Genomic DNA, 26,688 nt, shown 5'->3' with positions numbered 1-26,688 from the left:
CCCACACGAGCAGTATACTACACACATTAGGGCTAATTTACAATTAACAGAAGACAATTAGCCTACAAATCTGTACGCCTTTGGAATGTTGGAGGAAACCGGATCACCCGGAGAAAATTCACACGGTCATAAGGAGAATGTACAAACCGCATACAGACAGCACCCTTGGTCAGGTTCAAACCTGGGTCTGTGGCACTGTAATGGGCCTGTCCCACTTTTTTTAGGTTACTGCTGGCGACTGTCATTGTCGTAGCAGGTTGCCGAAAAAACGGCGACTGGACCCCCCTACGACAGTGTTTACGACAATCTACCACCTAATTGACGTCGAGCTACGGCAAGCTACCAACAACCGGTGAACCATTAGGACGTCCACCTACGACCACACCTACGACAACACAGGTGACAACCTATGACAACTAAAGTCAACCTACGTCCACCCGCGACAAGCTACGACCCTGTCGGCGATAACGGAAGACAACTTAAGACAATTCAGTCGCCAGTACCTGTTGCCGTAGGTATTCGCCAATGGAATTCACTGAAATCAGCACCGGCGACAAACTACGTCATTCTGGTGACAACCTACAACCACACCTACTGCAGGAGAATTCAAGCCAATGGTCGCTGAAAAGTTTTGAACATTTCAAAATCCAGCGGTATCAGAAAAACGCTACGATTCTTTGGGCGACTGTGGAGACTACTTATGACCATATAGTCGACACCCTGGCGACCATGTGGCGACAGCCTAGTCACCTAAAAAAATTGCTTATGTGGGACAGGGGCATGAGGCAGCAACACTACCGCTGTGCCACTGCCCAGTTTAATGTGTAGGTGATGGAGCAAAAAAAAAAATGATGACTGACTGTGCTGGAACTAATGCCAACCTGACAAGGATCTGCAGATCAGTGTACCATGCTTGAGGACAGAAGGAGAGTTTAGAGAGAGTTCATAAGCCATTTATCAAAGTGATTCCAAGGTGCATAGATTAGAGAGGGTGGGGCTGTTTTATATGAATATAGAGTTTCAAAGAAATCTGATTGAGGTATGTACAACAATGAAGTTGACAATCAGGATCATTACAAAGTGCTCCCTCTGGCAGAGGGGTCAAAACCAAGAGGGGTAGAATAAAGGTAATTGGCAAAAGGGAAGTGAAAAATCTGGTTACAGAGAAAGCAGTTAGGATCTGGAGACACGATCGGGGGCAGTAATCGAGGCAGATTTCATTTATGGTGTTGAAATGGATCCAGATAATTGTGTGAAAGAGTTTGCAGGGCTATGGGGAGAGGGTAGGGAGTGAGACTAACCAAATAGCTTTTACACTGCTACACTACCTCCACTGCATAAGTAAGGCCCTTTGCAAACTGGTAGAACAACTTATCTTCTAATATTTGCAATCTTATGGAATGAAAATTGAACTTTCCAACTTTGGGTAAATTACTGTCTCAGTGGTTTCCATTATTAGGTTTATGTCTTCTCAACCAGTTTATTTAAAATGTCTGATGGTCAGTCCTTTAGCTCAGCAACACAGTGCTGAAACAGGCCCTCCGGTGCACTGGGTCCATGCCGACCAGCAATTGCCCTGTGCACTAGCACAGTCCAACACACTCGGGACAATTTATAATTCTACCAAAGCCAATTGACCTACAAACCTGCACGTCTTTGGAGTGTGGGAGGAAACCGGAGCACCCAGAGTAAACCCATGTGGTCACAGGCAGAACGTACCAGCATTTTAACAGGGAGAAGTAACCAATTATTTCAGGGAGCTGGTCTCTCAGCTCGAAGATGGACACAAAAAGCTGGAGTAACTCAGAGGGACAGGCAGCATCTCTGGAGAGAAGGAATGGGTGACGTTTCGGGTCAAGACCCTTCTACAGATGTGAAGGTCTTGGTGATGTTGAATAGAAATGAAGTTAAGGAGGTAAAAGCTGGGTTTAATTGATAAGATGAGAGTGAGTTTGGGGAGCTAAAAGAGATGTGGACTTGGGCCTAGGAGGAGTAGAGCCTGGGGTAACTGGAGAAGAAAACGTTTTTGTATTAAGCATGCTTCTTTTTTGCCATATTCAAATTAAAGGCAGGTTCATTTGATCAAAAGTTTCATCTGCACTGCAGTCCAGTGGGGTTCTATTGAAATCTTCCTGTCATTGGGTGGGATGTGACTGATCTGGTCTGCCACATTTTCCTGCAGTCATGTTTTGCAGCCCTGGGGGTTTCAATCGATCTCAGCTGTACAGCAGAGTGATGTGAGTAGCAAACAGGCCTCGGCCAATCGATCCGAGGCTCCATCCATTCAACATCCTGAAGGTGTTTAATAACTCGTTGCTATCAAACGCCTTTAACAGTTTTCAAATATATAACAATTTATATTTAAAATCAATGAGTAAATAATTAAATACATAATACATTAACAGACTAAAAAACATATATATGTAAGACAAGACTATTAGGCCCACTACTTACCTTTTTAATCAAATCTGATGCTCGCCTTTAAAAACAATGGGCCTGTATTTCTTAAGCCAGCTCCCTCATTGTGAAGCTAAGGGGTAAGATGTAAAGTGCACCTGGTTCCTCACTCAGTATGTTAGTGTGTGTCACCTGTGGACTCAGTGGAACAGCAAAGCAGGAGGGTGATACATTAACATCTAACCTCCAGCCCATCTCTAGCTTTCTTGCTGTAATATACAGATACTTAGATTTAAATACAAACTGACTCATGAGAACAATATTGTTGGCAGTTCTCTGTGGAACTGCTGGCCACAGATGAGTCTAAATTGACCACTGCTTATTTTGGTGATATTATTTAAATTGCTTTAGACGTACAGTCTATCTACTAAGTATTGTTACCAATTATTGTATTTAGTGCATAGATGTAGAAGATTGGTCAATTCTCTGGACACGGTTGTTAAGATGTCCACCCAGTAACTGATTCTATTGTTTAATGGCACCTTAATTTGAAATGAAGTTCACATTGAACACATTGTTCACAACAATTGCAGGCCAAAGGAGCCTCAGGCTCCTTTCAAATTGCCTCTGTCATTAACCTTCCAATGGTACATGCACATTGTTGCATTTCTCACTGATCCAGCAAGTATGTATCCTGAATTTAATGGTATTTGCATTAAAGGATTAAAAATATAACACTCTAAGACTGATTCTATTCTTCTGTGCAACCCATAGAAGAGTACATGTGGGAAATAGTGTGCAGACATTTCATATTTATCTGTCCACAAGGGTGATTTCACCTGTATTGCTGAGTGGGTAACTGACCCCAGGAGATTGCTCACCCATTACGAAACACCATCTGATAACCATTTCCATCAGTTTCAGTGTAAACCAAGCAGGTTCTATAATGGCCAGCAACCTGCTTGGCACTTTAACACCTAAGCTGGAGGTAAAGATAACCCTTCATTACGTTTAATGAGCAGAAACCATGAGTTAGACACAAACCTTTCCATGATGCACTCACTGCAGGTGTTGAGCCCTCTTGCATCATAGATATTGACCCTTATAAATTAATATATTATTTACTTCATCTGTGCTGAGTTTGTTTACTGGAGATGGTAAGACTGCGGTTGGCTATAGTGCTGTTAACATCAGGGAGGAAAATAATTTATGAATTTGTTAATCTAAAAATAAACATTCTGAGGAGCTAAGGATAATAATTCGGATGAAGAATTGAATGATTTGCTCATTTATAAACTCTATTTGATGGGAAATAATTTTGGATGAGGAGTCTGATGAGTGATATATTGCCATGTATTTGGACTCCTTGTGAAGATGAAAAAGTCATTAAATTAAGATCTCAACAGACAACTATTCAGTGACGTACTGGAACATCAAATAAGAACTCATCCATCGATTGTCAGAAAAGGAAAAGAGAAATTGGATAAAATAAAGTAAAGGAGTTGATTTATGTATTAGATATTGATGGAATAGTAGAATACAATAATTAGTTGAGCATGATTAGAAAATAATAATTTTGTATTATTACTTAAGCAAGAATATGACTGAACATACTCAAGAATACAATTTTGTAGCTCTACGACTACTTATCGTGTAATTATTTCCTTATTTATTTTCATTCTGTTCAGGAATTGGTGGTGGCTTTAGTCCTGGGGAAACGCATCATTTCTCTCCACATATTTATCCTTCCAAGTAGGTTTTCTTTTATTCTTCAAAATAAGCAGCATTTAAGACAATTAAATTCCTCAGCCTGCTGCTTGTGTTTTATCACATTTTAAACATTAGTTACAAGGGAAATAATACTTTGATGTCTTGAACCCAAAGTTACTGTTTTTTACAATATGCTCATTTTTCTTGTGTAAGAAGAAACTGTAGATGCTAGTTTAAACCGAAGATAGACACAAAAATCTGGTGAACTCTGCGGGACAGACAGCATCTCTAGAGAGAAGGAATAGGTGACGTTTCAGGTCGAGACCTTTCTTCAGACCCGATCCTCTCGTCGACCCGAAACGCCACCCATTCCTTCTCTCCAGCAATGCTGCCTGTCCCGCTGAGTTACTCCAGCTTTTTGTGTCATGGGTCTTTTTTTTCAGGAAAAAAGTATTTTCTAACTTATTTAATCTGAGTCTGAGTGTTAGAATTAACTATAACTTTATGCAGCTTCTTTATGCATTTATGTTTTTTTTATTATTCCAAATCACTCCTCCTTTGTTACAAACAGCAGGTCATATCCACACATTCTCCCAACACCACCTTCACAAACGATGGCATCATACGGGCAGTCTCCATATGCCACAGGAATGCAGCAAGCAGCTACCTATGCAAGCTATCCCCAGCCAGGTCAACATTATGGAATCCCATCCTATGGTAAGCAGATATTATTTAAATAAAATATATACTTTTTTCTTTATTGTCTGTCCCTGCACAGAATGACCTCAAGAGTAACAGCAAATGTTACATTTTGTTTGACGTTAGATGTTGTTTTACATCAAATAACTTTTCTGTTTCTAATGTACCTAAATGAGAATCTACAGATCTGATGACATTAACCGATGTAGGTGCATTATGGGCAGGCATCAAGACAGAAGGTGGATTGACTCAAATGCAGTCACCTGGCCAAACGGGATTTCTAAGTTATGGTTCAAGCTTTAGTGCACCTCAACCAGGCCAAGCCCCTTACAGTTACCAAATGCAAGGTCTGTGCCATCTCATGTGATTTAAACAATTTCATTGTGCAGTGTTGTTTAACCAATGCATGCTAACTTTAAAGATCAATGTTTGCCACCGACAGTTGTATTGGTGTACATAAAACCTGTACTTGGGTCTTAAAGTATTTTAATGGTCAAAATCACTTCATTTGAGACTAAATGGGATTAACATGGAGCATGGCCAAGCTTGGAAACGTTTACTTTGGTGTCACTTTCAGTATTAAAATACTTCAAAACAAATGTTTGGAGCCTTGCTCTGTTATGGATTCCATTCATTAATAATTTAATATAAATTCACAGGATTTTCATTTTTTTTCAAAATGTGATTATCCTATGTAAAAAAATATTTTTTAATTTCTATCTTCCTGTTGAGTTTTGAAAGGAAACTGTTGCAAGCAGTAACCTGTGTTATTTAGGTTCACCACAGTGGTGAGACCATACTGTGGCTTTGAAAACAATTTTAATTCCACTTGCACCTTTGGATGATTGATCAAAAGGATATCAATTATGGTTTAATCTTCAGATTGGCAGAGCAGTTTCGTGTTGAAAAACTCGGGTGCATTTAAAGATTCTCTCTACTCTCTTCCCTTGGTTTCCTACCTTCTGTATCTCCAAAATAAACCAACAGCACAACTATCCATGGGTAAAATAAGAACACAAGAGACCGCAGATGCTGGAATCTTGGGCAAAAATATTTTGGGAAGGAGATAGAAGTGGGCAGTACAGGGTTAAGAAACTATACGTGTGGGAGCTGTGTTCTCCAGAACATCATCTGAAACTTGACTCTATTACTTCATTGAAATTGAGATTCAGAAGTAAAATTTACTAAAAAAAAATCAACCACTACATTGGAATGACCAACAGGAATCATTTCAGAGTATCTGCTAGTTTCTGGCTTTATATCACAACCTTCTCCACCCTCCCCCACTTCGTGAAGGTCTTGTGATTTGTGAAATGTTAGATTCAATTACTCTAGGCCAAGTGATTTCAATGTTAGAAAAGACGTGCACACCTCTTCAGCTGCCATGGAGGTAACTGGCCTTCCTTAATTGCAACTTGCAAGGAAGACCTATCTCTTTCCCCCGCCTGAAGTTGACTTCCAATTTTTACAATTCTGTACCTAGAAACATGCCTGAAATATTAAAACTGTTTGAATTGATGTCACAATTCTGCCAAATTCTGGAAAATTATGGGCCTAATTAGAAAAAAGAGGTTTGTAGCCTGGGGTTGCTGTGATAAATTCCAGCACAAGGAATGCTGGAGAAAAAGATGGCTTTAGCGGACAAATTAACATCAATATACAGGTAGCCAAGTTAATTATAGGAATGGAATAGATTTAAACTGGTGTGGTGGGGAGGTAAATCTCAGGTCAAAAAAACTCAGCAGTGAATTGAGCCCCATGTTGAATGAAGTTAAGAATTAGAATCAAATGAAGAAGGATTATGGCTGTGAATGCCAGTAGAGAACAGACTACTGACAAAGGTCAAGGCAACAAAGATGAACGCTAAAGGTAATAAGAATAAACTACAATTCATCAATGGAAGCAAAAATGATACAAGTAATGTAGAATCGTGACAAAGAAAAAAATATGGAGCACAAAGGCAAGGCAGGGAAGAAAACATTGAACCCCTACACATTTTAGTGTAAAAGAATAACAGTTGATTTGATTCTACACAGAGTTGCTGAATTGTAGCCAATGTTATTTTAGCTTGAGTTGTGTTTGGCCTTTCCTATCATCTGCTCAGAGTGGCTGTTCAGCTTTTGGAAACATTAATACAATTCTCTCTCGGATCTGTGTGTGCATAAAGGGTTGCTTATGCTATTAATTTCCATTCTCTTGCTGCTGTCTAACCTTCGGTCACTATTAAAACTGCCAACAAAAAGCCAGATTCTACAGGTTCAGTCAAAATCTGTAGCCAAGTATGCTTTTGGCTCCACAGTAGTTCTGTAGTCCGTAGCCTACCTTTGTCATCTGCCTCTCGTTCTTCTTGCAACCTCCAAAGACCTACCCGAGGGTGATACCCAATGATGAAGAAGACACAAATTGACATGGTGGAAAGCAGAAAACAGTCTCTGGTTGCCTGACTGGGCACCTGCAGTTCAGCAGACGTATGCTAATGAAGATGAGGCCCGATTTCAGAAGTGCCTTGGGCATCTGGTTTCTGGTGCACACAGAAAGCACAAAAAACAGATTTGAAAAATCTACCGCATAGATTAATAAATAAAGAAAGAGAAAATAGACCATGTGGAGGTATTGCTTTTTTTTTTAAACAATGATACGATGGGAAAGGAAATAATAGCATCTGGATTTAATGAGAACATGATAATTGCTTTGTGGATTGAAATGATAGGGAATAAAAGAAAGAAGCAAGTTGTTTTAATCCGCTTCAGGTCATAGTTAGATTATAACCACAATGGCTGAATTGTGTAAAGAAATTAGTGAGATATTTTAAACCGTGACTGCAACTGTTACAGAACATTTCAAGGCAGAATTTACTCTCAGCTATAAGATGACTCATTCTCTCCTGATTTCCAAATTAATTTTGAAGTGATTGGGACAATACTGGAATTAGAAGTTGTATCAGAGAGTCAGCTGAACCCTTTACGGCAAAGCCCAATGTATCAAAAGGGCCCACAGAATGTAGTGAGAACTTGTAGGGGAATCAAAACAAGCCCACCCACCAGAAAGGTAAATACATTTTGACAACTCAGTTATGGCATGTCTCCAGCTTCTCCAGAACTGTGCAAGTTTTCAAACATTCTAAATGTTTGTGATATTCAGAAACCAGTAAGCACTATTACAGGCAAAAACTCAAAAGAATAAAACATTTCCAAAATGGTCAATGTGTAAAGGTAAAATTAACTGATAGTTTCCAAAGTCCTTTGCAGCTCTTTCCCTCCATTGAAATGAATAGAAAAACAATCCCAGGTTGATCTTCATGCAGATTTTCCCGTTGAGGGAGAATCACTGAGTTTGGCACAGTGAGTGAACTACTGACTTTTTAAATGTTCATCCTCTCTGGAAATCCAAAATTGTTGACAGTTGTGCTGAGTGTGGTCTGCATTCGTAGAGGAAATACTTATTTTATCTTTTGTTTTTCTCCACAAAATCTGGGTCTACAATCAACAGAGATTTATTAAATTAATCGGAATCGGACAAAACTAAAGCGATGTTGGTATTAACTGCCTTGCACAGGTGCATATTAGGCACTGGTGATGACAAAGCCCTTGCGATTTCTTGTGCCAGGGATGCTGTAGTCTTGTTCTTTTGTGGGGACAAAAACTTTGGGGGCTATGGTGCATTTAGTGGTTGAATTCTTGGTTCCTTTATCATGACATTATTATTGTATGCCTGTATAATCTGCAGTCCCTGCATATCCAGCAGAAGTTCACTTCTGTTTATTTACTTGGGCTCTTCAGAGGGTTACATTTTGCTCTGCGTATTTAATCTCTCCAAATTTTGGATAACATCCTTAATATGCTGATTTCTTTTGGTTTAATTTAAATCTTTTCCTACTCAATTATTCAAGATGACAAATATCAATTTTGTGTTTATTTGGTCATCCGGTTGAAATTATCCATGTCCTTATGGAGATTATAGATGAAGGGTTAGAGGATGGTGAAAGTCAGAGGGTGGCGAATCTGTGGAATTCTTTGCCTCTGGAGGCTGTGGAGGCCAAATCAGTGGATATATTTAAAATTCAAGATTCAATTTAATTGTCATTTGGACCCGTTGAGGTCCAAACGAAATGCCGTTTCTGCAGCCATACATTACAAACAAATAGACCCAAGACACAACATAATTTACATAAACATCCATCACATCGCTGTGATGGAAGGCCAAAAAAAACTTATCTCTCCACTGCACTCTCCCCCCCCCGATGTCAAAGTCAAAGCCCCTGGCTGGCGATGGCGATTGTCCCGCGGCCATTAAAGCCACGCCGGGTGATGCAAGGTCGCACACCGGGTTCTTGATGTTAAAGCCCCCGGCGTGCGCTCGCAGAGTCCCGCAGCCATTCCAAGCCGCGCGGGGCGGTGATGTCAGGCCCCGCTCCAGGAGCTCTTCGACCCCGCAACTCGGGCGGGAGAAGTCGCCGTTGCAGGAGCCCTGAAAAGCTGTCTCCCTCCAGGGACCCGCGGGCTCCCGGTGCCGCCGTCCGCTAGACCCGCAGTTGCAGCCTCCGAATCTCCGGAGGTCGGGCCGCAGCAGCGCAGCACCACAAGGCTCCACCCGCTCTGGACTCGGCCAGCTCCGCGACGGTGACGGTGAGTCGTCGGCACCAGAGTCCCCGGTCTTCCTGTTGCAGGCCGCTCCTCGTTGCAGCCCCAACGACAACGGAGACCCGACAAGAAAAGGTCGGGTTTCCCGTGCAGGGAAGAGATTTAAAAGTTACCCCCCCCCTCCCCCCCACCCCCCACACCCCCCCCCCCCACACCCCAACAAAAAATAACAAAAACTACATAGAAACATAGACAAAAAATAATAAAAACACGGACGGGCTGCAGAGGCCGCTGCTGACGAAAGTCACGCCGCCTACCGGACATAGATAGATAGATAGATAGATAGATTATTGATTAGTACCGGTGTAAGGTTATGGGGAGAAAGCAGGAGAATGGGGTTAGGAGGTAGAGATAGATCAGCCATAATTGAATTGCGGAGTAGACTTGATGGGCCGAGTGGCCTAATTCTGCTCACTTAGGATCTTATGAAAGGTCAGGTCATCAAGAAGCAGGACGGGTGGACATTTGCTTGTCCAAGGTGCTTTGTTGTTTGACCTTTTCCAATCATATGTTGTGTAGATTCAATAATGCACATCAAATGCTCAATCAATGTGGCTTTTTTTGCTTTTAGTCATTTAACAGAGAATGTAAAGGGCAGTCTGCTACGTTTTAGAATCCCATGAAATAGGTTAACATGGGATGCTCAGAATTTTAATGTAAACTGGCTCTTCACCCTCTTCGTTTTGGAGGTTTTGCTTCTCTTGCCTGCAAATTATGTATCACAGTGGATTTTCCCACTTTTTAAAAACCAGCGGAATAGTCTTTAGTTTAGAGATATAGCTTGGAAAAAGCCGTCCGGCCCACTGAGTCCATGTTCACCACCAACCGCAACTATCAGTTATCCCACTTTCTCATCCACTCCCTACACTTTAGGGACAATTTTACAGAGGCCAATTAACCTACAAGCCCGCAAGTCTTAGTGATGTGGGAGGAATCCAGTGCACCAGAAGGAAAACCATGCAGTTACCGAGAGACCATGCAAACTCCACGCAGACAACACCCAAAGTCAGGATCGGACTGGGTCTCTGGCACTGTGAGGGATTGTTATTCTTTAAGCAGGAACGGATAAAGTATTGTACTTTTCGCAGGATAGGATTTTAGTAAGATTACATATCTTGTGATTGGATTGTTCAATTAATAACCGAAAATATGAATCCAGCTGCAGTGGGCAAAAAAAAAGCATGAGTTTCGATAGCCATTCTCCCTGAAATTGTGTTGTCTTATTCAGCAAGTTGGATTTACAAGTTCATATTTTCAAAAGCAAACTACATACTATGAAAATGTTTATAATCTACCTCTACATAATACTGCAGAGTATTTTTCAACCATAACTTTGTGCATAAATTTATAAACTTCAACATGAGCTGAGAGTAATTGAATTTGAAATTTTATTTAATTTATTAAAGCTTGTTTTCTTGGCAGTTGCAAAGTTTAAAAATCCAAATCCCCAACCTTTTTTTCTATTTCCCATGGAAGAAAGTAAAATATATAGCCAACAGTTCAAAACTCAGCTGAATAAATTAAACGCGTGTGGTGTATTCGAGACCAGGTGTTTAGTCTGAACTCTCTTGTAGCCTTCTCCCATCAGTAACAAATTGCTTCAGTAATGTAACTAATGAAGCAGAATCCACATTGAATGCATATTCTGCCAAATATTTTACCTACTCAATCCTGAATTAAGTTTGGCAATGTGAGCTCATTCCTATGTTTTATTTTTTTCTTCCCGGTGAAAAACGGACTCCTGTTTTTTAAGATGATTATCAAATTCTTATCAGAATAAACCAAGTAATTCAAAGGAAGATTACAATTGCTTTTATTCCTTATTTGGGAGGGGGAGGTTTTAGAAAATCAGTGGGTTGGAACAAAAAAATGAGAGAGAAAAATGTTTCATAAATATACCATCTAGCTCATTAATCCACAGGAAGTTTTGGAGAGCTTTTGTTTTAAAAAAATATATATTTTCTCCCCTCATCTCCTGAAGGTGCTGACCGTTGTTGGGTAGAGTTCCTTGGGCACCAGCAGACCTTCAGGATCTCACCCACATGGCCATTCTTCATGCATGAGCCTAGAGGGTGAGAGCCCGCAGGCTTTGACCATGGGGCCATCACAGGTGAGACTGACGTCCACATGAGCATTTTCCAGCAGGAATCACTGGACAACGATCTGGAAAGGGAACCATAACTGATTTCCCCCCCTTCCTACTCCAGAGGTGTTAACACCGATTTATAGATGCCCCATCTGGCATTTGTTGAATTCTGTAGTGATTGGAGATTTAAAAAAACTGGAGCCCGGGAACCTTTCTGCCGTTTTCTGCAGCCCATACATTACCACAAATAGACCCCAGACACAACATAATTACATTTTACATAAACATCCATCACATAGCTGTGATGGAAGGCCAAAAAAACTTATCTCTCCACTGCACTCTCCCCCCCCCCCCTCGATGTCAGAGTCAAAGTCAAAGCCCCCGGCTGGCGATGGCGATTGTCCCGCGGCCATTGAAGCCACGCCGGGTGGTGCGAGGCCACCACACCGGTCTTGGTCCACCCGCTCTCCCGCGTCTCCAGGCCGCAGCGGGGCAGAGGTGTCGCGACGGCAACGGTTTGAGTCGGCACCAGAGTCCCCCCTCCAGGGATCTTCTGTTGGAGGCCGCTCCTCGTTGCGGCCTCAAGCACGACAACAGCGGCAGCAGCACAGACGAGGAAAAGGTTCCACCCGGGTCTCAGCTCCGCGACGGCAACGAGATTCAAAAAGTTTCCCCCTTCCTCCCACCCGCTCTTAATGGGTTTGTACAACAAGAGTTTGTGACTATATAATCAGGCAGCAATGAATGAAGTCATGAGATAACACAAAGCCTGATTCTTTATTGAGTCATCACTTCCTGATGGTCATTTATTGTCCAGCAGAAATTCCTAATGCCAGAGTATAAACTATTTGAGGATAATTAATCATCTCAATGTAAACTGAACACTAACTCAATCAAACCAATTCTTAACCAGGCACTATCTTTACCTAACTGCATTTACATAGCATATGAATTCTAAAGTGAAGGTGAAGCATCGTATTACTGTGAAAGAAGTGGGGTTGAAGGGTTGAGCCAAAACAACTTAATTTTCAAATTGGTTTAAATAAATGTTACCTAAGATTCAAATTTGGCCATAAATTTAGTTAGTTCACGAGCTTTTGAAGTTTTTAAAGCTGTGTTTCAATGAAAGCTTTAACATTTTTCTAAGGCTACTAGTAATGGCGAAAATACTTTCCTCTCTTCCTCTACTTTTAGCCTAATGCCATGTTTTAACATTTTAGGAGATATTTGTTTCTGGAGGATGTTCCGCATTCATCTAGATTCAGATTCAGATTCGGATTCAATTTTAATTGTCATTGTCAGTGTGGCCATATGGGTAGAGCTCAAAAATGAGAAAGGTACAATCACTCTAATGGGATTATACTAAAGTTATCCCTCTAGCTGGTGGGCAATGAAGGAACAGATATGTAGAGAGCTTACAGAAAGACGTAAACACAATGGGGTCATTGTGTTGGGGGACTTTAATTTCCCTGATATTGGCTGGAAGGTTTCCAAAGTGCAAATTCTCTGCCTCCGAGGGTGGTAGAGGTTGGTTCTCTGGATGCTTTCAAGAGAGAGCTAGATAGGGCTCTTAAAGATTGCAGAACCAGGGGATATGGGGAGAAGACAGGAACGAGGTACTGATTGTGGATGATCAGCCATGATCACATTGAATGGCGGTGCTGCAAATGGCCTACTCCTGCACCTATTGTCTAAAAAGGCATAGATGTTGAGGGCACCCAAGAGAGTTTCTTGACATGGTATGTGAATAAGCCAACTTGAGGAGAGACCAAAAGGATCTTGTATTGGGAACGAGCCTGGCAGGTAACTGATGTTGCAATGGGAAAGCATTTTGGGAACAGTGGTCTCAACGCCATAACTTATAAGATGATGATGAATAAGGATACGCTTGGATCTTTGGGGAAGTTACTAAATTGGGAAGTACAAATTACAACTAGGTAGGAGCCAGGGTAAGTAAGTAACTTGTGAGCAGCTGTAATTGAGCAAGTTCACATCAGACATGTGGGAGTTGTTTAAAGGCCCGCTGATGAGAGTTTGGGATGGCATGTTCCAGTAGGTAGGTGGGATAAAGGGCCTGTCCTACTGACGCGACTTTTCAGCGACTGTCTTCGACCTTCAAGCTCGAGGGCACTCGCCTGAAAAACCTCGAGCTGGATCATCTGTCAGCGATGAAACCGCAAGCCGGATCGACCATCTGCGCGCACGCACACACACTGCACACTACACATGACACTCACGACACACACGACACACCGCAAAGGTGGGGGCCAGTGAAAGCGGGGGAGCGCTGTCTGAAATTCACACCCGCGATGAACAGGAAGGTAAGATGGCTGGCACAGTAAGGTAAGTCCTTTAGAGAGTGCGGAGAGGGGTGGGGAGGAGAGAAGGGGAGAAAGATTGGAGACACTTTTATGAAGCCAGCCAACATTTAATGAAATTTTGTGGGCATTTAACACTATCGGTCGGTTTACTTACCTTTTTTTTTTCTCAAAGAGCTTTACCTTCGACTACCTCCGATTACCTAGGATAGCATGCAGACCTACTATGACCTACCTCGACTAAACCTACGAGTAAATAAAATATTGATATTTTCCATGGCAACCTTTTTTTACTCGCGGGCATTTCTTAGCATGTTGAAAAAACTGCCGCAACCTAGCTGAGGCCTCGAGTATGCGGGGACTACTCTGGAGCATGAAGGAGAGTTACAAAGACCTCCTAGGACCTCGTGTCGACCATGCTGCGAGCATGAGTCGAGGGCAAACTCTTCTAAACTCATGAATTAGGTTGCTGTAGTGGGACAGGCCATTAAGGATGGCAAGGTAAGGGGAAACATGGATGACCAAAATGGTTGTAAATTTGGTCACAAAGAAAAAAAAGTGTAAGTAAGGAATAGGAAATCAGACGGGGCCTTTAAGGAATATAAAACGGGCAAGAAAGTACTCAAGCAGGCGATTAGAAGGGCATAATGGGGCCATGAAATGTTATTGGCAAGTGATACTTAAGTAAATCCTAAGGCTTTATAATATAGATTAAAAACAAGAGGGTAACTGGGAAGAAGGTACAGTAAATCATCTGAGAAAGGATGGAATTTATTCTTGGAGTCGGAGGATGTAGACAAGATACGAAAATAGTTATTTGTATCTTTATTTGCCAAGGAAAAGGACATAGAGGATGATGATATTAGTATAGTGTATGATAAAATGCAGTTAGAAATCATGAACGAGGTGGTCTCTTGAAAACCATTACATGATACATCCCCGGGGCCTGATGGGATCTATCGCTGATTATTGAGAGGCAAGGGAGGAAATTGCAGAGGCTTTGACGAAAATCTTTGTATCCTCTCTAGCTGCTGGCGAGATCATGGTGGACTGGAGAGTAGCCAATGTCTTTCCTTTGTAGGCGAATACAAAGAAGGGAAGTAGAGATTATCCAGGAAATTATAGGATGGTGAATCTCGAGTCAGTGATAAGGAAACTATTGGAGAGGATTCTTTGGTACAGTATTTACTTGCATTTGGAAGAGTTTGGGATAATTGGGTACAGTTAGCACTGCTTTGTATGTGGCAGATTATGTCTTACTAACGATTGAGTTTTGTCAGGAGATGACAAAAGTGATTGATGAGGGTAGGGCAATGGATGCAATAAACATACATTTTAAAAAGGCATTTGATAAAGTCACTCAAGCTAAATTAATTCAGACGATTAACATGATTAGAATCTATGATGACAGTAGTATAGAATCAGAACTGGTTTATCCATAAAATACAGAGGGTAGTGGTGGAAGGATGTTAATTTAGCAGGGGTTGGTGACTGGTGGGGTTCTGAGGGAGCTGTGCTGTGACCTCTGGTGGACCTACCAACAGTGGAGAAAGCTGATACAAATCAGTTAAAGATATGGGTGGAGAAGTGGCAAATGGGATTTAATCTGACTAAATATGAGATGTTGCCCTTTGGGAAATTGACGTAAGGAAATTGAGTCAATGTAAAGGATTTGAGGAGAATGTAAGGTAAGGTATTCAGTTAATGGCCAGACTTTTAACTGCATTGATATATAAAGTGATCTTGGGTTTTTGAGCTTTTGGAGTATTGTCTGCAGTTCCTGTCACACTTTTAGAAGAGGAATGTGGAGGCTTTGGAGAGGGAGCAAAATAAGTTAACTAGGATCGTTCCTTAATTAGATAGTATAAAGAAAGGTTGAACAACCTTAGATTAAAGCATGACCTTCTAGAAGTATATAAAATTTGAGAGGTGTATATATAGGATACATAGTCAAAACATTTTTCCCATAGTGGAAACATAAAATAATAAACAGCATAGCCTAAAGGGGAAGAGGGAAAGTTTAAAGGAGATTTTCAGAGCAATTTTTTTTTTTAGACAGAAAGTGGTGGGTGCATGGAATGTGTTGCCAGAGATGGTGGTGGATGGAAATACATTAGTGACATTTAAGAGACTTTTAGATAGGCAAATGCATATGGATCACATGCAGGCAGAGATTAGTTGAACTTCATATCATGTTTGGCAGTCATTGTGGGCTGAATGGCCTGTTCCTCTGGCACTGTTCTTTGTTCTGCTAGTACAGGTATTTCATTATTGCCTTGTTTTACAAAATACACTGAAACCTTTTGTTTGCACGTTATCCAATTAAATCAGAGAATGCTGTATGTGATTACGTTCACGCCATATATACAAGTACAACAAATAGTGCAAAGAGAAAAATACCAGTGCAGAATACTGTTTTGCAGCATTGTAGCATTACAATTCCAGAGAAAAATACCGATGTTCCAATGAGGTAGGTTGGAAGATCGAGGCTACACCCTAGCTCATTCAGTAATCTCATAATGGAAGGGAAGAAGCTATTCTCAAGTCTGCTGGCTGTATTTTCAAGTTTTTGTATCTTTTGCCCAATGGAAGAGGGAACGGCTGGGGTGAAAATAAATCCTTGATTATGTTTAAGAAGGAACTGCAGATGCTAAAAAATCGAAGGTGCTGGAGAAACTCAGCGGGTGCGGCAGCATCTATGGAGCGAAGGAAATGGGCAATGTTTCGGGCGGAAACCCTTCTTCAGACTTGATTATGTTAGCTGTTTTCTCTAGAGATCATAAAATGTTGATGGTCAATGGTGGGGAATCTGGTCTGTGTGATGGACTGTGCTATATCCACAACACTGCAATTTATTGAAAGCTTGGTCGGAGCTGTTCCCAAACCAAGCTGTAATTTTGCTAGATAGTATGTTTTCTATGATATATCTGCAAAAATTAGTAAGAGATGTTGGACACATGCCAAACACCTTTAGTCTCTTGAAGTCTGATTGCTTTTCTGGTTGTAGCTTCAATATGATAGGCTATTCTAGACTGGGTATTGAGTAATGAGGAAGGGTTAGTTAGCAGTCTTGTTATGCGTGGCCCCTTGGGCAAGAGTGACCATAATATGGTTGAGTTCTTCATTAGGATGGAGAGTGACATAGTTAATTCAGAAACAAGGGTTCTGAACTTAGAAAGGTAACTTTGAGGGTATGAGACGTGAATTGGCCAAGATAGACTGGCAATTAATTCTTAAAGGGTTGACGGTGGATATGCAATGGAAGGCATTTAAAGGCCGCATGGATGAACTACAACAATTGTTCATCCCAGTTTGACAAAATAATAAATCAGGGAAGGTAGAGCATCCGTGGATAACAAGGGAAATCAGTGATAGTATCAAAACAAAAGATGAAGCATACACATTAGCCAGAAAAGGCAGCCTACCAGAGGACTGGGAGAAATTCAGTCCAGCAGAGGAGGACAAAGGGCTTAATTAGGAAAGGGAAAACAGATTATGAAAGAAAACTGGCAGGGAACATAAAAACTGACTTCAAAAGCCTTTATAGATATGTGAAGAGAAAAAGATTAGTTAAAACAAATGTAGGTCCCTTGCAGTCAGAAACAGGTGAATTGATCATGGGGAACAAGGACATGGCAGACCAATTGAATAACTAGTTTGGTTCTGTCTAAGGAAGATATAAATAATCTGTCGGAAATAGCAGGGGACCAGGTGTCAAATGAGATGGAGGAACTGAGTGAAAGCCAGGTTAGTCAGGAAGTGGTGTTAGATAAATTGAATGGATTAAAGGCTGATAAATCCCCAGGGCCAGATAGGCTGCATCCCAGAGTACTTAAGGAAGTAGCTCCAGAAATAGTGGATGCATTAGTAATAATCTTTCAAAACTCTTTAGATTCTGGAGTAGTTCCTAAGGATTGGAGGGTAGCTAATGTAACCCCACTTTTTAAAAAGGGAGGGAGAGAGAAAACGGGGAATTACAGACCACTTAGTCTAACATCGGTAGTGGGGGAAAATGCTAGAGTCAGTTATTAAAGATGGGATAGCAACACATTTGGAAAGTGGTGAAATCATTGGATTTATGAAAGGTAAATCATGTCTGACAAATCTTAAAGAATTTTTCGAGGATATAACTAGTAGTGGATAAGGGAGAACCAGTGGATGTGTTATATCTGGACTTTCAGAAGGCTTTTGCCAAGGTCCCACATAAGAGATTAGTATGCAAACTTAAGCACACGGTATTGGGGGTTCAGTATTGATGTGGATAGATAACTGGCTGTCAGACAGGAAGCAAAGAGTAGGAGTAAATGGGTCCTTTTCAGAATGGCAGGCAGTGACTAGTGGGGTACCGCAAGGCTCAGTGCTGGGGTCCCAGCTATTTACAATATATATTAATGATTTGGACGAGGCAATTGAATGCAACATCTTCAAGTTTGCGGATGACACTAAGCTGGGGGGCAGTGTTCACTGTGAGGAGGATGCTAGGAGGCTGCAAGGTGGCTTGGATAGGTTGGGTGAGTGGGCAAATGCATGGCAGATGCAATATAATGTGGATAAATGTGAGGTTATCCACTTTCGTGGCAAGAATAGGAAGGTAGACTATTATCTGAATGGTGGCCGATTAGGAAAAGGGGAGATGCAACGTGACCTGGGTGTCATGGTACACCAGTCATCGAAAGTAGGCATGCAGGTGCAGCAGGCAGTGAAGAAAGCAAATGGTATGTTAGCATTCATTGCAAAAGGATTTGAGTATAAGAGCAGGGAGGTTCTACTGCAGTTGTACAGGGCCTTGGTGAGACCACAGCTGGAGTATTGCGTACAGTTTTGGTCTCCTAATCTGAGGAAAGACTCTCTTGCCATAGAAGTAATCACCAGACTGATTCCTGGGAATGCAGGACTTTCATATAAAGAAAGACTGGATAGACTTGGCGTGTGCTCGCTTGAATTTAGAAGATTCACACAGTGGTGAATCCTTGGAATTCTCTGCAACAGAAAGTAGTTGAGGCCAGTTCATTGGCTATATTTAAGAGGGAGTTAGATGTGGCCCTTGTGGCTAAAGGTGTCAGGGGGTATGGAGTGAAGGCAGGTACAGGATACTGAGTTGGATGATCCGCCATGATCATATTGAATGGCGGTGCATGCTCGAAGGGCTGAATGGCCTACTCCTGCACCTATTTTCTATGTTTCTCTGTCCAGGACAGATTGCTGATGATATTTACACCAAAGAACATGAAGCTCTCAACCATTTTCACTTCAGCACCATTAATGTTGATTGGATTATGTACTCCACCATGCTTCCTGAAGTCAGTAACTCTCTCCTATGTCAATGTTCTCTGGAATAAGTCGCAAGCATGTGCAATGAGCATAAATTTTCCGCAAACTTTTGAAAGAGTGATGGGAACATTTCTGGCAGGGAAAATGTTATTTACATTTAGAACATGGATATGTCTTAATAGGCTATGTCATCGTGGTCACCATGGCTTCTTGGAACTTCCTTGATTGCTCTTTTGGGTTAGAGAGCACCTTTCAGAAGCTCTTGTTGAATGAGACTTGTTGAAACATGTTATCGCGGGTCTTGTTGAATGAGACTTGTTGAAACATGTTATCGCGGGTCCACTTGGCGATTATATTGATGTAGTATATTGGTATAGGAATGATATAGTCGCTGATATTTTGAAGCTGAGGTACCATTGGGACTGAAGGAGCAGCTCATCCTTACTCATCCATTTTAGATAAATGTTCATACGTTCTGATCAAACGTTGATTTCTTCCACGGTTTTCTTGTGGCCGAAGCTGTTGCCCTCAACTGTAGAAGTAATAAAATGTTTATTTGACCAAATGTAATGCTAAGAAGAGAAGGAATGTAAGCTAGATGATAACCAATATTCAGCCCTCGGAGCTTCTGAGTTTACCCATAGTCTTCTTGTGGATCACTTTCAATCAGGTACTAGTGATCACCTTTCTTGGAGAAAAAAGCTGAGACTGCAAAGGATCTGAGATTCAAGCTTTCTAAGAGCTGAAAAGCAGGAACTCTAAAGTAACACAGAGAGACCCACAGAAACTGAGGATGTTGAAACTAGGAAGGGGACTTGCTAAAGCAGTCAAAATGGAACCCCAAGAATTTCAGGAGGCAGGGAGAACACAAATAAAGAACTATCAGCAGACTAATGCATGGTCAATTTTAGTTATCTTTTCATCATTGGTAGTTGTTGATATGTTTGGGCAATTTGTCAACTGGAAGAAGCAAAATTAGCTAATGGTAAACGTTGGTTTTCCTTTTGATACTTGAATATTGTGTTTCATTTGACTTAACTTTAAATGCTGTTGATTTACCTCATTAAAGTGGAAGTACGTTTTACCAAGGTAAGACGAGACAGTTGGAGTTCACCATAGTCAGCTCGTAGAGGAGTTGCACATTAGTTTTAAATACACTAACCCATGATAAAATCTTTCCAATTAAGTTCCTACAGGACTTCCTCAATGATCTCTATTTCCAAATGAAACATTTTAAATTCTAGGATTTTTCATTATTTTGGAGAATTTCATTAAAGAAACTGGTATCGGGTGGTATGCACCAAAAGAACACGAGAAATTACAATGTATCATTGGCTTGGATTCAATCCTAGGTAATTAGTATTAAATGTGTCGGAATGATAGCATTTGTGTACTCTTTTGCAATTTTCAAATTTGTTTGCATCAACTTCAATAGACATAGATTTCAGAAAAGTAAGTTCAAACATTGTCTGAGGATGAATTCCTCGGCCAATTTCGTAATAATATTTGCAGAACAGGTACTTGAATGAGCAAAGCATATGGAATTAATGCAGGCAAGTGGATTAGTATAGTCAGGCATGATTGTTGGCATAGACATGGTGGGCTGAAGGGCCTGTTCCATACTGTGGATCTCTGACTTTATGCTTACAATTATGATCAAATTGTGTCCCAAGAGCCCCAAAATTCTGAAGAGCTAGTCAGTTACCCACTTTCTTCAGAGATCCATGTATTTCAGGATTATCATTTGATGCAGATTACTGCAAAGGATTAAAAATAAATTACTCCTATTAACCAGGAAAGTAAGAGACACAACTTTCTTCGAGATAGCAGACAGCATTGTTAAAATGCAAGTTGAATGACCACATTGTGAGATTTGTGACACAGCTGCCAAAAAAACAAGAACATTAGATTGTAATGTTTACACTTGTGTGTCTGAATTTTGAAGTTTCCCATGTGGATGTTAATTCCAGTGTAGACAATTATTATGTGATTGGCAATTTTGACATTCACACTCTTATCTCTGTGGAATGGCTTTTGAACTATTGATTCGTTTAAATATAGTATTAATAGTTGAACTGGACTTAGAATTGTGTTTATTACTTTTACTTTTGAACTTGGGCCTGTAAATGAATAGCACAATAGGAACAGGTGTGAAATTTATAGACTTGCCGCAGTGGTAACTGTATCTGGCTCAATTTAAGCATTACTTTAATATGGAAGCTTATAAAATGAACTCACAAATTCAAAACAATACTTTTAAGAATAAGAATATAAGTTAGTTTATTTTAATGTAATTTAGGTTTAAATGCTTCATTTTAATGAACTGGGAAAGATTCTCTGAGATCTTGTGTGATACATAATTTCCAGGCAATCAAAGTGGCCTCTTAATTTGTTCAACAGTTTAATAGTGCTTTATTTGTCATATATGCAACTGCATAGTGAAATTCTTTCTGCATATATTACATATGCGGGTGCCGCCATTTTTGACACCATTATTCAAAGTCCAGTTGGCCCATGCGCACTGTGCTGGACCAGTTCCCGCGATCCGACATCACTCTTCTCTCCTTGCCCGGCCATCTTTGTCTCCATGCAGACTATCGTTAAGGTGCTGGTGGCATTACGCTAGTTCACCCTCCGACCGGCCCATGCTCCTCACATCCGACATCTCCAACTCCCTCCCGGTTACAGAGTCCAAGAGCCTTTGGGGTATTTTACTGGTAGAAATCAGTTTGTTCAGCAATGGTGGTACATTTTGTGCTAATTTGAGACCCCTTAAAGCCACATGTTCAAGATCGCCTTCTGTGATTCGATGATTTTTCAAATAAATTATATTTTGTTGGATAATTAATGTACTGTAAATCACAGGAAATTTGGATTCATGTTGTTGCGTTTTGTATTTTGCTCTGTTTTCCACTGGGTTTGATTTGCTTTTCCCAACTTTTGGGCCATATCAGCTTTGGAACCATTAGGTTCACCCATTCCCAGGTAACTAAGTTCTGAACTTGCATGGCCTTGGATTAACTTAAGACATGTGTCACTCTATTTTTTGGAATACAGGAAGAGTTGAGACATGGAATCCAATTGTGCAGATTCCCCAGCCTTACACTGGGAAATCTGCTTTTGGGACCCTATACCAGCCAGACCAGGTGTAGGGTAGAAATTCCCATTGAATTGATTCTTGATCCAGAGCCAAAAAAAGGTGATTCAAAATATATATATTTTGGTATTTTACTCCTGTAATTATTTGTGCTTCCATGTGATTTTAATAATCTTTACTTTGTATTAAATTTTTAAGCACTAAAAGAAATGTCTCTAGTTTTTAAATGTCCCTCTACCTTAGAGACATTTGAAAACTCTTACAAAGCCTCACGGATTTTATCAGGAATCACTCTGCCATTCCCATTCGAAACTTCCTGGGAGCTGGCCTCTGCAAAACATCAGCTGAGATGTTTTGTCTCTATTGACCTCGCCCCCACAGCACATGAACAAGAGGTCTAGGGCGTTTGAACCCATGGATCTATACCAGACTATAATGTGAATGCGGAGGGTGTGAGGGCGAGTCCAGCTCAGTTTAGCTCAGTAAATTTAATTTGCTAAATTGTTATCACGCCTCACACGCGAAACAGCATTTCTCTTCATTACAACCCAAAAAAAAACATATCCTGCCTTAATATTGGTTAGCACTCTGTAGATTATTGATTATTTCACATGACTTAGTTCAATAATGTAGCAGAAAAATAAATGAATTGTTGAAAAATTGCAATGGGTGGAAAAAACTTTTGCACGGTATATGTGATTTTCCTGTAAATTTAAACAGAAATGCTATAAAAATGTGACTTGCTTGTATAAGCATTAATGTCATACATGAGAGATTTCCTATGTATTAGGTTAAAATATTTTATTTAATTATTTTCCCTACCTTATATTAATTATTTCCGCATACCTTATTTAGTGAGAAGCCTGGAAAGTTCTGTGTAGTTGGCATGTTGTTTACGTTCTTTGGACATTTACTAAAAACAACATTTCACCAATGCAATGTTCACCCCTCTGATTGCTGTCCTGCATTTTAACACTCCTTGCATGAATTAGATCAACTCTGGCAGTAATGCAGCACAATGTTCTACAATTCCTGCGTAATTCAATCTTCAATGTTTTAGAGGCAGTTCTACGGGTATAAATACTAATTTTGTGTAACAAACTTTGGAAATTGAAGCATTTAATCTGACATATGTAAAATGTTTAAATGCAGATGTAGAAGTTGCTGGCAATCACCTATGCTAGAATACCAGCTAACTGATCTTGTAAAAAAAGTAAAAGAATAAATCGGGGAATGAAATTGTTAGATTTAAAGAGCCCATCTGGACTTCATAGGCATTTCCCTCGAGAGATCGACTAACTCTGCCACATATATTGTGCACTGATGATAGACACAGCCCATGGCAAAGAGCTGATCAACCAAAGCAAATGGACTCCTGTCAGAAGCCCACAAGGGACACCAACATCTTGCCCACAAAAATGGGGATTGAAATAAAAACTCTGCACATGCGAGCTGCAAACTAGTCCCAGCAGGTCTTCATTCTTTAAATGTTGCGAAGGTTCTTAGCTTTTATGTGGGTCTCTGCTCTCTCCTGACTTGCCCTTTGACCTGAAAGTTGAAGATTTTATCGTATTTGGAAGCTCCTATCTCGCTAATTTGTTCCACAGAGAAGCCAGGGTTTTACAGAGCAGCATAGGATTCAGTGACTCAAACAATAACTCTCTCAATGTCTCCTATATTGCACAGGGAGAGTATTAGTTTACACTCAAAGTTGATGAAACATTTATTATTAAACCACTTTAGTAATCTTCACCCATCCTACTTTATTACATTGCCATGTCACAGCCAGCAGTACTGGTTAGCCCACACAGCGTCTTGGATCAAACCTGTTTTACGTTTGTTACGGTCTGTAAGACCTCCCCATGAGTTGATGATGACCACAGGATGAAAGGGCCGTGTTCATTTTGTTTCCCTTAACAGAGGTGTAATTACTTTTTCTGCCGACTGCTGTAAATTAATCTCCTGTGTTATTTTTACGAAAGCTGGTGATATTGAAGAGCTTTGAAACTATGAGGGAGCTAAGGTTTCTCCTGGGATTCTTTTTTGGTGATGATTGGATATTAAATGTGTACAGACTTATTTTAATTTGCCGTTCTTACAAATGAATTACAAAATAGATTCTTTGGGGAAATTAGAAATATTTATCATGTTCATTTTTGACTAATTTTGTTTAAGTAAAAAATGAATGTCTAATATATATTCCTTAAATCACAATGTAGTATTATTTGATTTCTTTTTCATTGGTACTGTTCATATTTTTCCAAAGGCCTTCAACCCTTCAATACTTCACCCTAGAGAGCCGTTATGTATTCCTTATTTGTGAGCTTAAATAGTGACGTTGGCAGGCTGTTTGAATATGGGAACATTGTTTGACTATATTTGTTTCTGTTTGCAATTAATATCCATAAGGAATCGCAAGCAAGAATCAGTGGGTTTTGATTGAAAGTGTTTTCTTTTCAATTGAGAGGTTGTCTTTTCATTTACAAATCTGCTAATTTATGAGTTGAGACCAGCTATAAAACACACAATCTTACTTGACTGAGATCAGCCAACTGAACACAAAATAAGTACGTTTTTAAAAAGTCACGCCGTTAATTTGAAAATCTTGATTTACCCTGGGAATAATTTTGTGTCTTTTAATGTGTGAGCACTTGGATGTGAATTTTAACCTCCTGGCATGCTGAAAGCAGTCAAGGTTGAGTTTTCAGTAGCATCTGGGAAAACTGGAAGTGTCTGGAGCACGTATTCTGTGACTTTTTAACCCAGCCACTGAATTTCCAAATTTTTGACCAATTAGGCTAAACATGTATAATGTCAACAAGTGTCTCCATTTCAATTTCACTCTGTAAATGGGCATAAAAAAAATAGGCATTTAATGGATTTGGGAGTTGGCTGTGCAATAACTGGAGGAGAAAACAAAATAAGAGTAATTTAAGTATTGGCAACCCGAGCTGCCTCTGGAGTTATTGTTTTTCTCTCTCTGTGTCATGCTGGGAAATAAAGAGCTCACCGGGACCTTTATCTTCCGTGCTGTTGGGAGAAGGAAGACTGACAGCAAAGGAAAGAATGATGCGGCTGTGGGGAGCCACAGTAGTGAACTACACTGAAACGGTTTCAACGTCCTGGTCTGAGTGCTTAAGGTGGTTTAAAATATTCAGCAGGTCAGAAAAGTTGGGATGGCGACACATTAACTTGCATTCTCTTGTGTGCATTACTCTATAATTCCTTCAGTCTTCCCACCAGCTTAGTCCAGCAGTCATCACACACACCATTGCACCTTTCAAGTCGACCCATTCCTTTCTGCATCTCTCGCTGACACGTCAACCGACTTTATACCATGTTGCTGATTTTCAGTGGCAGCATGAAAATTGTTCTCCACCACCTGTTCAACACATGCAATTAGTTTCGCTCCCAGGTTCTTTCTTTCAGAAGAGGGGAACTCAGACCACCAAGAAGAAATGGAGAACCTGAAATGGGCTTTCATATAGCTTCTCCACCACCAGAGGTGGCCCACCTGGAGACATTTGGGATGTTGTTGGAGTTTCCTGGTGACAAACTTTGCCTCATTCACTTATGCATATTTAATTTAGTTTATTATTATTGTCGCCTGTACCGATGAAACAATGGAAACATTTTGTTTTCTGTACTTTCAAGGAAAATCATACCATAAAGGTGGTGCAGAATATAATGAGGCCACACGAGTAATTAAAGTCAGCACTGAGTGAAAGATTCAAAGAGATGGAGCAACTCAACAGATCAGGCAGCATATCTGGAGGAAAGGAATAGGTGACGTTTTGTTTCAAGACCCTTCTTCAGACTGAGAGATAAAGACGGTACTTAGGAATAATGAATGGAAGGTATACAAAAAGCACCGATAATCAAGGAAATGTGGGGCACACATTAGGCCATTGTTGGGTGTTGAATAGTCAATAGTAGTCAATAGTCAATTTAATTGTCATTTGGACCCCTGGAGGTCCAAACGAAATGCCGTTTCTGCAGCCAGACATTACAAACAAATAGACCCAAGACCCAACATAATTTACATAAACCTCCATCACATTGCTGTGATGGAAGGCCAAAAGAAACTTATCTCTCCACTGCACTATCCCCCCCCCCCCCCGATGTCAGAGGGAAAGTCAAAGCCCCCAGTGGCGATGGCGATTGTCCCGCGGCCATTAAAGCCACGCCGGGTGGTGCGAGGTCGCACACCGGGGCTTGGTGTTGGAGCCCCCGGCGTTCGCCCGCACAGAGCCCCGCGGCCATTCCAAGCCGCGCGGGGCAGTGATGTAGGCCCCGCTCCAGGAGCTCTTCGACCCCGCAACTCGGGCGGGAGAAGTCGCCGTTGTGAGAGCCCTGAAAAGCGGTCTCCCTCCAGGGATCCGCGGGCTCCCGGTGCGGTCGTCCGCAGACCCGCAGTAGCAGCCTCCGCAGCAGCAGCAGCAGCAGCAGCAGCGTCCACCCGCTCTGGAC

The 26,688-nt window shown here is 40.9% G+C and overlaps 1 protein-coding gene across 17 annotated transcripts in view; it reads left to right on the top strand.

The window, feature by feature from the left end:
* eya1 (EYA transcriptional coactivator and phosphatase 1) overlaps positions 1–26,688 on the top strand; it is a 158,795-nt gene that overhangs the window by 32,452 nt on the left and 99,655 nt on the right. For 10 of the 17 annotated variants that reach the window (XR_008723331.1, XR_008723332.1, XM_055634470.1 and 7 more), the window contains 3 exons: positions 4,086–4,149; positions 4,679–4,824; positions 4,983–5,153. Coding sequence is in view for 15 of the 17 variants with exons in the window: in XM_055634470.1 (XP_055490445.1) it covers positions 4,086–4,149; positions 4,679–4,824; positions 4,983–5,153 (381 nt within the window). In the remaining 2 variants the exon portion in view is untranslated. The remainder of the gene's footprint in view (positions 1–4,085; positions 4,150–4,678; positions 4,825–4,982; positions 5,154–26,688) is intronic. The other 7 variants (XM_055634468.1, XM_055634466.1, XM_055634467.1 and 4 more) reach the window with 5 other exon arrangements.

This window comes from Leucoraja erinacea, chromosome 4 (assembly GCF_028641065.1).
Source record: "Leucoraja erinacea ecotype New England chromosome 4, Leri_hhj_1, whole genome shotgun sequence".
Taxonomy (NCBI): domain Eukaryota; kingdom Metazoa; phylum Chordata; class Chondrichthyes; order Rajiformes; family Rajidae; genus Leucoraja; species Leucoraja erinaceus.
The sequence above is the reverse complement of the archived record's forward strand: the minus strand, read 5'-3'. Positions and strand labels throughout refer to the sequence as shown.